Source organism: Eurypyga helias, unplaced genomic scaffold (genome assembly GCF_000690775.1).
Source record: "Eurypyga helias isolate BGI_N326 unplaced genomic scaffold, ASM69077v1 scaffold3752, whole genome shotgun sequence".
Taxonomy (NCBI): Eukaryota; Metazoa; Chordata; class Aves; order Eurypygiformes; family Eurypygidae; genus Eurypyga; species Eurypyga helias.
The window spans coordinates 4,669-16,423 of record NW_010235128.1 but is presented as its reverse complement, the minus strand read 5'-3'; the positions used below and the strand labels follow the sequence as shown (position 1 = coordinate 16,423).

General features: G+C 47.1%; 1 protein-coding gene across 1 annotated transcript; it reads right to left on the bottom strand.

Moving 5' to 3' along the window:
- Positions 1-1,683: 1,683 nt before the first annotated feature.
- On the bottom strand, positions 1,684-8,098 carry LOC104505884 (collagen alpha-1(XXVII) chain B-like; the record flags this gene model as incomplete). Its single annotated transcript, XM_010146634.1, has 2 exons — positions 1,684-3,119; positions 8,028-8,098. Coding segments are annotated over 2 exons (1,507 nt in total), but the record flags the coding sequence as incomplete, so codon positions are not given.
- Between the last annotated feature and the right edge of the window lie 3,657 nt (positions 8,099-11,755).

Genomic DNA, 11,755 nt, shown 5'->3' with positions numbered 1-11,755 from the left:
CTTCCCTTAGCCCTCCACAGCCTGAATCCGTCTCTTTGCTATGATTCACAAGCTGAGTGGGATTTTCCATGCCAGTTCAATAATCAGCTCTTTACGTTGCAGGGGGAAGTGGGAGCTTGGTCACCCTCATGTCACTCAGAGGCCAAGAAGGTGGAAAAGGACAGGATTTCACTGGGCTCAGAGCAGGCCACCCTGATGTACCCCTTACAGATAGGCAGTGTTCTAAGGAGAAGTTCACAATTGCTGCATTTCTCCTCTGGGAAATCTGCCTGAAATGACTGTCCACTAAACACAGAAGACTGCCCAAAGATAAAATCGCTGAAGCTCATTCCCTCTGCTCAGGCATTTGGCAAAACACCTCCAAGTACAGAGATGACAACAAGGCCGCGTGCCTCTAAGGCCAGGCAGGAGCACAGGGCCGCCTGCGCGGCGTCCCCCCTGCCCAGGGCAGCACCTCCACCTCTCCCAAACACTGGGACAAGGAAAAAAGCCCACCCCTCAATGCCTCCCCTCCCAGATTACCAGAAGAGCAGTCACCACACTGCTTTGCAACGGGCCAGGCAGGAAATGCAGACCCTGAAGGCAAGCCCCCACTGTGGGCTCAGAGAAACCCCCCCATTTCACTGTAGGTGTCGCAAGGATGAGCAAGACACAAGTGCTATTGATTGTGTTCTTTACACTCTTCTCAATATTTCCATTGTAAACCGTTCTTTCACTATTTTAAGAAGTCAGCTGTAAAAATTTGCTCTAGGCTGGAACTTGGCAGCCAGCCTCCGTCTGGGAGAAACTTATTTTACATGTACAACCCCTCTCTCGTATACACAATATAGCAAAAGGCTTGGGTTGGAACACCAAATCCTCCTAAAAGTTGGCCAGTTTAAAGATCCTGTTTGCGATTCCTGCTTTGGGGGGAAAAAAAAAAAAAAAAAACAGGCAAGCTAGCAGATAATTAGTGTGGCCTGACTGCTTTTAGCATTACCAAATGTGTGTACACTTTTATGATGGCCAAGATATACACCCTGAGAGTGGTTATTGTGTGTGGAATGCAGTAGTTAAATTTATAAAGGAAACTCTTTGCAGGTTTTAAGTGTGGGGGCTATGAGAAAGAGAAAAAATTAACACCATAAAAATATAGGAGAGTTTGTTTAAAAAAAAAAAAATCCTGAAGCAGTCTCTGTACTTGGCACTTGCTGAAACAGGGCACTTTTCTGGAAATGTGAACTTTGGGTACAAAACATTATGAACCTGGGTTAAGAAACAGTTAATTCGTGGCATGTTTGTGAGGCACCTGGGTTTTCTTTGGAAGGTGAGCAGCAGTTCTGCCCTCCTGGCCTTCAGAAAAACTAGGGGTGTGGAACAGAGCCCCAACTCGGCCGTCAAAATTTTAACCAGCGACTTGTAGGAAGGAAGGTGGGAATTGTAATTTTTTTTTTTTTTCTTAAATCTACCATTAAGCAGCAACTTTAATCACAAACTTTTAAGGGGCATCCACCATCCAAGAGCACTCCATATACTTTACACTGAGACATATGCTAAAAATGGTGATTATCAGAAACGCCAATAGTGCTTGGCTGCTATTCTGAGTTGTCACAACCGCTAAGCTTTAAAGAAACCCTTGTAGCTCATGGTCTGCCAATCATTTAGCTGATCTGGGAATAATTAGCATTAAGAGCTTGCCCTTACCTGAGGTCCTTGCTCTCCTTTCACTCCTTGATATCCCAGCAAAAATGGAAACGGAGTGGGTCCGTGCGGGTCAAAGACTGGATAGCCGTCGGTCGCAGCTGGGGTCGTGAGGTTGAAGCCCTGTGCCCTCGCGAGGGGACGAGCAGACCCCAGGGGTGGTTTGGTGTACACCAGAGGGATGTTACTAGGATCCACTTTCCTGGTGAGGGACGGCACATGCTTCTTTGGAAGAGGCCCATTGCTTGGGTTCTGCGGGGTTTGCTTTAGGGTGACCAAGTGGACATTGCTGGTGGTGTTATCGGTCACCCTCCTCATTGGCCTTACAGTACTGGGTGCTTCAGAGGGCTGAATGGTGGGTTTTTGGTTGATTTTCTTTTTGGTTTCTTGCTTGGACTCCTTCCTGCTAGCCACGGCAGGGCTCTGGCTTGTTGGTGGGGCTTTTTTGGCAGCGGGAAGGAGAGTTTTCTCCATGCGCGTGCTGGGAGTGGGCCGAGACACTCTGAGGGTCGTCACCGTCCCCCGAGGGATGGAACGGGTGGGTGGCTGTCTTTCAGTACTCGACGGAACAGGAGATGGGGCCACTGTGACCTTTGTGGCTTTGGTCGTCAGTCTCGGCAGCAATGGTAGGGACGATACCGATGTAACAGTTGTTGCACCTGAACCCCGAGTCTTGAGGGGTGCAGTGACCCTGCCAAACGCCAAGGATAGGGCAGCAGTGGTCAGGTTTCTCAGACCCTGCAGCGAGGGCTCCATATGCTGCGGGGTGCTCGGGGAAGCACTGGGATTCCTGGGCAGGAGCGGGATGAGGGGCGGCAGGTTCGGCCGGTAGGTATCTGCTTGCCTGCACTGTTTTTTCAGGTATTTACAGTAATGATGAGCTGCCTTGGCGGAAGGATAAATATCAAACTGGCAGATGGCTCCTTCAAACTGCACGGAGTGCTGGTTCATCTTCCCAAAGAGGAAAGATCCATGTGGATCCAATGCCTCGTCCTTTTTAAAATGCAAATCCGCATGTACTCTGCGCTTCCCACAAGAAGTAAATAAAGTGACTGTCTGGCCACGGATATCGATGGCCATACTGTGCCACTGGCCATCATGGACATTGTAATCAAAATATACAGAGCGCTTGTGGCCCACATACACTATGATCTTCCCAGGCACAAACTGGACCCCCAGCTGCAGTTTTTTCTTTTTGCTCTTGACGGCAAAGAGAAAAGCATTGTTGATGCGGTGGGAGCAGAGGCTCAGCACCAGGAGCAGGTCAGTGCTGGAGCCTGAGGGGAGGATGGCACTGACCGGTGCTTCGATGCGTGCTCGCCGAGTGAAGATGACCCCTGATTTGAAAGGAATGACTCCTTGAGGAACTGTACGTGATGAGGACCATCCGGTCGATGGCCTTTTCCCTGACAGGCCCAGTCTTTGAAGAACATCCACATCTGAAAAGGAAGCACAAAGAAAATGTCAGGTGTTGGGCAACCCAAGGGCTGGATGGGTAGGTGGTGTGATGGGGAGGGTGTCAAGCCAGTCCACGCAAAAGGGCAACAGGGTACAGGAAATCCCAACCATCCTCTCACACATGTATAATCAAATAATCAGAACAGAGAGCATATAGCTCTTCTGCATATAGCATGAGGAGGAAGTGCACGCTCAACTCTGTCACCAGCAATTGCCAAAATGCATCAGCTCCGTTGTGCATCTGGCCAGCTGTCCTGTCGTCCCACCAGGGACTGGCTCCAGATGTTCTGGAGGGAGCTGACATCACTACAAGGAAACTTCCCACTGAGCACCAATAGTCCACTTCTCTGGGATTTAATTCTGGGTACTGACCACACAGCTGGAAATGAATTTGAACAACCGACTGAGCTGGGATTGCAAAATTTTATATCCCCAGAAGGCAAGGAACAGAACTTTCAAAGGGAGCATAAACCTTGTTATCTGTCTCTCTCCAAATTAGTAGGAAGCAGCTTTTGATCTTTGAGACTCCAGAGAGTTTAGGGAGGCAAAGGTGCCTCCCAGCATGAAAAAATTGCACCTAGATTTCACTGAACTGCTTAAGGTTCCCAACAGCAGTAGTTTTGGTTTTCCCAGCGGATCATCTTACAGCCTTAAGTTATTAAAATAAGTTGGAGGAACCAGACTGGGTTTGTGAAGAGCTGAGAAAACAGTTATGGCCGACGCTGAGCGGTAGAGGAGAGACTGGCCTCCAGCATTTGTCACCTAGGAGCCAGGTGCCTTGTTCAAGACAGGATGAGAGGGATCAATGTCCAGAGGCACCAATCTTTCTTCACCAACTCTAGGAGAAGTTTGCAATGGACAGACAAGTGGAATCCTCTGGTTTCTGGCCCCGAGGTCTAAGAGGAGTCACACACAGCTCAGAGGCCAAGGCAGATTAGCAGGCAACAGCAACATAACCCAGAGCCAGCTGGCAGCTGTCTCAGCTGAACTACTACTTAACTGGGGAAGGTGCCGATGTCTACGTGAGAAAAACTGCAAAGGAAGATGTGCCCAGACCTGAAAAAGGTGCTCATGCACCCAAAACCTTGTTCTCTTACTCCAGCTCAAACATTCGGTCTAATAAAAAATTGGTACATACATGGTATAGAAAGATAAAGGTAAGGGTATAGTGATCACCGTGACACTACCACTGCAGTGCTGTATTTCCTTCCCTCCTCCCTGCCCAAACGCAACCCCCATTTGTCGATGACAAGCTAACTCGTATTCGAGTGCTCTTTGGGGAAGCTAGCCCGGGCTGTATAATCCAACTGCTGATCTCGCAAGGTAAGAATTTAACAATCAGAAATGCGGCAGTGCCAATCACGGCTGTACATCAGCTAACGCCATGGGATTGCAGCTTTCCTGGATTAAAAGGAAAAGTAAATCAAAGGTTGTCCAAAGGAAAGAGAAAAAAAAAAAAAAAAAAAGGGCTCCTTCTCTAAAGGGGCCTTGGAATTTGGCCTCTTCTACCCTTAAGTATTCAGCATTATACCCAATATTTGGAGAACTGGCACTTAAAAGAGAACCTCGGTGTTGGCCAGAAGGGTTGTAGACTCAAGCCAGTTTGAGGCCTGTAATGTTGCTGGCCAGGAAAGGAGGAGAATAACGAGAAAACCTCTGTTCCTTGACTTTGGCAAAAACCCTAGCCATTTTCTATGTACGAACAAGTCAATCAATATTTACTTTGTCTGAACTCAGCTTTATTCCCACCTCCCTTTTTCAAGGCAGCTTGACTCATTTTCTAGCAGAGACTACCACGGAGAAGATGCATTAGATGTGACAGAGGATGGAAATTTTCCCACTCTGTGCAGAGGTGATAATTCACTGCACAGCACGTGCAAGCGTTAATTATGGTTCTTCTCCCATACTAAGAAATCCTTGGTCCTCCACTCTTCTCCTGCCATATTGTCCAGTGGGGCTGACCCTCAGCCTAGCAAAGATAGAGCGCCTTCCCCTCTCTGCACAGATCAGAGGAATCACAGCAGTATCTTCATACTGGGTAATCTCCAGAGTCCATGAAATAGTAAAGGCCAAAGCCTGGCTTTAGCAAAGTCAAGTGGGACCCTTGCCACAGACTTCAAAGGCATCAGGATTTAGCCCTACGGAAATAAACTTACCACTCAAACTAGGAGTTAGACTCCAGCTTCCCATTTCTACATGGATTTTTAGGGTCTGTCTCAGAGACAGACCATGGTGTGTCTCTACTAGGCAGAGATGCTTTACACTCCAGGAGCTCTTCATTTGGTAGCTGCTCAGCAAGGACGTAAGGATGTTTCCCTGCTCAGAGGATGCTGCTCCTGTTTGCAATACCAATCCAACTGCCTCGTTAGCAACTGCATCCAACAGTGCTTAAGAAAAAGGAAAAAAAAACCCAACCCAACCACTCCTTTCCCTCAAAACCCACTAAGATAGAGCCAAATTCTAGATGCCTACGCAAAATTTGATCAAGACAGACCTCATGCAGGACATGTATGTGGATTTTCCAGCAACAGGTCCAGGCACACAGCTCGGGACTCCTGTGCACCCAGCCCATCTGCCTCTCCATCCCATGCCGACTGCCCTGGGCTGGTGGGGCACGTCCCCCGGGATGACGGGATGTCATCAACTAACGTAAAACGCAAGGTAATTTTGGCTTCCTTAAGTAGGTCCAAGTTTAGCAAAGCATTTTTTCCTCTTCAAATTTTTTCCTCTGTAGATTTTTCCATCAAAACACATTATTTAAAAAACCATTCACTTAGCACTGCCTGGTCCCAGGTGCCCTGAAGTTAGCTGCAACATTCCTGCAGCAACATTTGAGCAACTGGGAAAAACTTACTCTAACAGACTCTGTACATGAAGTGAGATGCTCAGAGATTCCTCAACTATCACATGATCATCCCTGAAAAAGGGGATAAAATGTTTTATTGCTCACTTTCCCATATCATTCTTTCCCTCCCCCTTCCCCGATGTAAAAAGCTTTATAACAGAAAGAAGCCAAAAGTCAGGAGGGAAATAACTTGCAGCTTCCTAGATTCTCACCACTGAGACGTGATGCCCACAGCTAAAATTGAGTTGAGTAAAAGCTACATTTGCAAAAGTTAGTGCCCAGACCCTTAGTCAGTGCACATCAGGTGAACTCACTAACCTCATGATCTTTTGGATTTGTAACACTTACGGAAAAATCACCCTCTGTGTTCCCTGATTTTCCAGTGTGTGGGAAGACCCCTAAGCCTTTTAGTAACAACCACAGTATTTGCAAAAGCCGATGGCATTGGCTTAATTTCATCCTCACACAGATCTATGAACAAGCTCTTATTGCTTTTGTAAACCTCATGTTTATGATAATACAGTCTGAAGTCCCCAAAGTTTTCTTACAGCCTTTGCTTCCTTGGAATTTTTTTGCATTCTGGTACCCAGAAGAGCAGCCTGTCTCTGGCTGTGGGGAAACCAAGCAAGATGTTTTAAATTCTTTTATCACAGAGCAAGTATCTCAGAGGGGAGTTATGTTCCACGCTAAGGTAATGCAATAAGAGCAAATTGAAGGAGTTTCCTTTAGATTGATGGTAACAATCAAAAGACATGGCAGCATCCCATAATTGTCATGGGAGTAAAATGATGGATAGAGATGAAACTGAACAGCATACTAAAAATCTACTTGAAAAAAAGAGAGCCAAGACACAGTATTTGTTCTGCCTCTTTATGAGCTGACATAAAACTTGCTTGAAAACTACTTGACTAAGTAATTCAACCAGATGTTCACCTCTTTTGCATTGAAGCAGAATTTGGAAAATATTACATTTTTCAAAATTGCTGATGGCAGGGATGTATTTTTTTCTTTTTTTCCCTGTAAAAAGTGCTCCATGGGCTGGCTTACAGCTGAGCATTGACCAACTTTCTGTTTTTCCTTCATGTTTTGGAGAGTAAGAGGAGAGCCCTGGAGCCTGCTAGTCCACTTATTGTTGCCTGCTGGTTGCAGAGGAAGCTGTTCAGTTCCAGCATATACCCATGTAAAGCATTCGCGTGGAAGAGGTGTTGCTATTTTAAGAAGAGATGGCTCCTTTACAAACAGATGTTGCAGAGATGCTCAGATCCAACTATCAACTGTAAAGTACAAATTCATTTTTATTTTTGTTGACTCTGAGGCTTTCAATCTCCTCTTGTGGGGTCATTGATTATTGTACCCAACCTTTTGTCCTGTCCCCAGTAGCACTAGGGAGGGGATGCCTAGGGAAGGGGTTTGAAGACAGGGTGAAGGTGTATGATCCCTCCCTTACAGGACACTTCCCCTAGAGCTCAGGGATCGAGCCAGACAGTCATTCTATTATCAACTACCCCTGTGGGGTTTTTCTTCCTTAAATCTACTTTCACTTTTAGAACTCACATCATTTTTGAATGTATAACATCCTATGTGCCTGCTCAGGCCTGATTGGGTTGCATTCAAGTCAAGAAAAAAGCTGTCTGCTAGAGACACTTAATTCCTTAATGCCCCATAATTCCTTAATACCCCAGCCTCAAGGGGCACTTGCTAAAAGCAGTTAAGTATTGGCAAGTGCAGGTAGATTCCAGTGACATTTTAGACACACCGAAGTGCTTCAGTTCCACCAGTTCCACCAGACAGACAGGCACTTCTGAAAATCCTGTGGGGCACATAATCACCTGTAAAACCCTGGTTCGTTTGCCAGCTGTTAATTGCATCATCTAGATCATCAGTTCCACAGTGATCAGCAATAAATGCATCTAGTTCTGTGCACAAGGCTCAGACGTTATTAGATGATGGTCCTGAACTGATACCAAAACACTTGGCTTTTACTTTGGTTGAAAGAGGAGGGAAAATAAAAGAAGAAAGGAAAAAAAAAAAAAGTGTAATTTACCTTCAGAATTTCCCTGTGTGAATCCCAGGAACCAGGTAAAACATAATACAGTCCAGAGAAAGCAGAATCCCCTAAAATTGTAAGAAGAAAATAAAATTAGTTTCTACAATGTTAGCAAAAAAACCCACCAAACCCTAGTCCCCCCTCCCCATTAAGGAGAGGGTCACAAGTCTGTCAAAGTCAGCGCCCATGTCTGGGAGTGGGTGCTCAGCAGAACACCGCTTGCTTCCCAAATCCCACTGAGTTCAGGGGAAGGTTTTCCCCCTGGTATTAGGGGCTGTTGATCAAGCCTTGAACAAGGAGAGACCAGTGTTTTGCGATGCAGCATCATCAGCGCCAGGCCAGCAGTCCCTGTGCTACTGCTGTTCTCTGGGACTCGTCCAGGACAGAACCCCAGAAATGCGAGAGGATGGAGAAAGGATTCAAACTGGAGGGTCAAAAGACATGCCAGGAGGCCATGCGCGTGTCTGTGAGGACGCGGGTAGGGAACGGGCTGACACGCCGCGACATGCCCACTGCCTTGGCATCTCACCACTCAATCCTGTTGCTTTACCATGTGCTTAAAAATAAACATACAAAATCCTACATGGACCTAGTCCTCGTTTTACACCCAGATGCAAAGACAGGGGACAGCTTCTAGCCACTCAGCGCCCTACACCGCTGCCATTAATGACTTTTTCATTAGCTCGGCAGGAAAATTTACAAAGCGTGAGAGCCGCAGACTCCCAAGCACAGTGCTCTCGCAGACCCTTTCACACCTCAGAGGGACTTGGACAAACCTTTCAGTTAGCTAAACCGATCCTTGAAGTGCCAGCAGAGAGGAAAACTTTTACCAGAAAGGTAGCTGAAGCCCCCCCCCTTTCCCCCACCAACTTCCTTGATTTGTAGCCAAACAACGAGCATAGGAAACTCCTTGGTTAAGTTCACTTAAAACTGCCAGTGGAAAGTCTGAAGATTGAATCCCCTCATCTTCCAGAGATATTTAACAGCCTGATCAGCAAGGGCTGCTGGAGGAACAGAGACAAGAATGTAAACTAGAGAAAGCCCTCAGCCAGAAGCAAGCAGCGTGGGACACCCACAGGTTGTTCTTCCTCTCGGCCAAGCCAGCGCGAACACTGGGATGTGCAGAGCGACGCCAAAGCGCAGCTCCCTCCTCTCCTCGGCTCCGGCAAAGGCAAATCATTTATCACATGGGATTAGAGACCACTCTTCTCCTGCCACCAAGCTCAGCTTCAGTGCAAGAAAACGTCCTCTCGGAGACAACGTATTACCCTGGGCCAGATCTGCACTAGTGCAGGAGACCCGTTCCCACAGCTAAGATGAAGCCACAGTGATTTACACATCAGTGGGGAAAGCTGGCCTCCAATGTAAAACTCCATGCAGGAATCCAGCCACTAACTAATAATTTAAGGCTTAGAGGGGACAAAATGCTGGAGCGGCTCATCATCGGCTGGGAAACAAATGAGATGGACCACATCAGTCTTCGCTGTTTCCATTACCCTGATGCTGGGCTGCACATTTCAGGAGCTCTGGGGCTGCTTTAGTTTATGCATGAAGGAACGACAGCTCGGAATAGCCAAACCACGGAGTTCTTTCACCACGTCCTATAGCCAGACGTATGCTAACCAGGAAACCCTCGCTATGCTGAGAGATCTCCAGCTGGCGAGACTTGGTGGTTTTCCACCCTTTTCATCCCATGGGACACGGCTATCGGGCTGAAGAACTGCTGAGCCCAAGGACAGCTATTGTCCCAGTTCACTCAGGGGATGTGGGAAGGGAAGAATAGGATGACTCTTCATGGCTACCTCTAAAGAAGTATTTTTATGACTTAAAAGAGGCTCAAATCTACTTCACTGAAAGACCTGCATTTCTGTGCTCACCTCCAAAGGAACAGCAGAGTTTTAAGATGTGGACACAATTCCAGGGAGCATGGATGACACCTTGCTGGGTGTCATCAGCCGGGTTTGACGGGAAGGCGAGGGGAAGGACCAACATGCCATGAACTCCAAGGGCAGCAGGAGCCCCAGGCGTTAAGATCACCTTTCCTGGGGTGAGGGTCAGGCTTGTACAGCCATGTACAAACACTGGTGCATTCAACACACCCCATTGAAGCCCACCTCTTTTTTGGAGGGGTACCTTCACAACCTAAATTTGCTTCCAAAAATCCCCGTTGACCAACAGAGTGAGGGGAACAAGCCTTAGGGGAAAATCCAGCACGTAATTTCATTCCAGTGACACTGACGGGGCTATAAAGGAGATGAATGGGCAGCGTGGGATCCAGCTGGCCTCAGCCCTGCTCCTGGACCCCTCACACAGCCAATACCGTACGAGTCGAGAGCAGGGCCGAGTGCCAAAACACTGAGAAAAACACTTTGGCAAAATTTACCAACTTAATGGAAAAAGCAAAAGCAGCTTCCAAATGGCAGACCTGTGACTGATGGGGCTGTTAATTATTGCAGGATTTTATAATGCAGGCTCTTTTTCCGTTACAACTCCGTAGCGACAGGATTGCATAAGCAGCTTGGGTAGCAAGAGTAAAGGAAGATTTGTCTCCTTATATAGAGCTATCAAACCCACCTTTCCTTTATCTCAGATTCTTCCCACAACCAGGGATCTCCACAGAGAGGCTACTGAGACCTACCCACTAATGGCATTTATTTCTTTTATTGCATAGGGCAACAAATACCAGAATGAGGATCCCACAGTCACTGGGCGAAGAAGTGCCCCTAAAAACCTACGGATGCAATAAGCTCCCGCGGACACTAAAAGTTTTCCAGTGGAGACAAACACCCTTTACAGCAAACTGAAGCTACTGACTACAGCTTAATTTTTTTTCTACTTTTTGTGGACTCCTGCGATGATGGGAATTAACCTGTGCCCAAAGCACAACACAAAAAATGACAGACAGAGAGGGATGGAGAAGACTGGCGATGACACTTCTCAGCCTTGGTGATTTTAGTGTCTTCCCAGTGAGGATCACGTGCGTGCAGGTAGCAGCCAAGAATAAACATCCCGAGTCCTACAAAAAGCTACCAGAAGGTCCAGCCACACTTCTGCTGGGGCTTCAGGACAGGCAGGAGGTCCCTGCTCATGGTGGCAGTCACCGACCCGGAGACTCGATGAAATCACGACTGCTGACTAGCATCAGGCAAACCCAGGCCCCGGGTTTTCAACTTCGAGACTCACTTGGGCGTCGCAACGAGCATTAAAAGATGAGACTTCGAGAGCGGCAAGTTGTGGCTCAGGGGCTAAAGGAGAGCTGTCACCCTGTGCACAGTGTGGCTTGCTGCTAGCCCCAGCCAAGTCACGGTCAGGGGGCAACCTCCAGAGCAAAAGCGAAGGAAAATCCCTGTTGAACACAGCAGTTGTGACCTGACAACCCATGGCTCCTGCAGCGGGGGAATAGAGCACCGCACTGAACTAAGGGCAACAGCCTCCAGGGTACGCTCGGTCGGGAATTACCCTCAAAAAAGTGCAAGTTTGACAAAGCTGAAGCAATCTGTAAAATAGTTGTGATCAGCTCATTCTTCACATTTCCTGGAATTAGTCTGAACAATTTCAGCTTTTTTTAATTAAAAGATTTGTCCTTGCCTTACAAAAAAAAAAAAAAACCAAAAAACATCTTGTTTGCTTAGATGATGGGTTGAAGAAAGTGTTACAAGGGCCCAAAGCAACATTTAACTTTTTTATTTTGTTTTCTCCCTCATTTACAGTGGGGAAATGTCTTT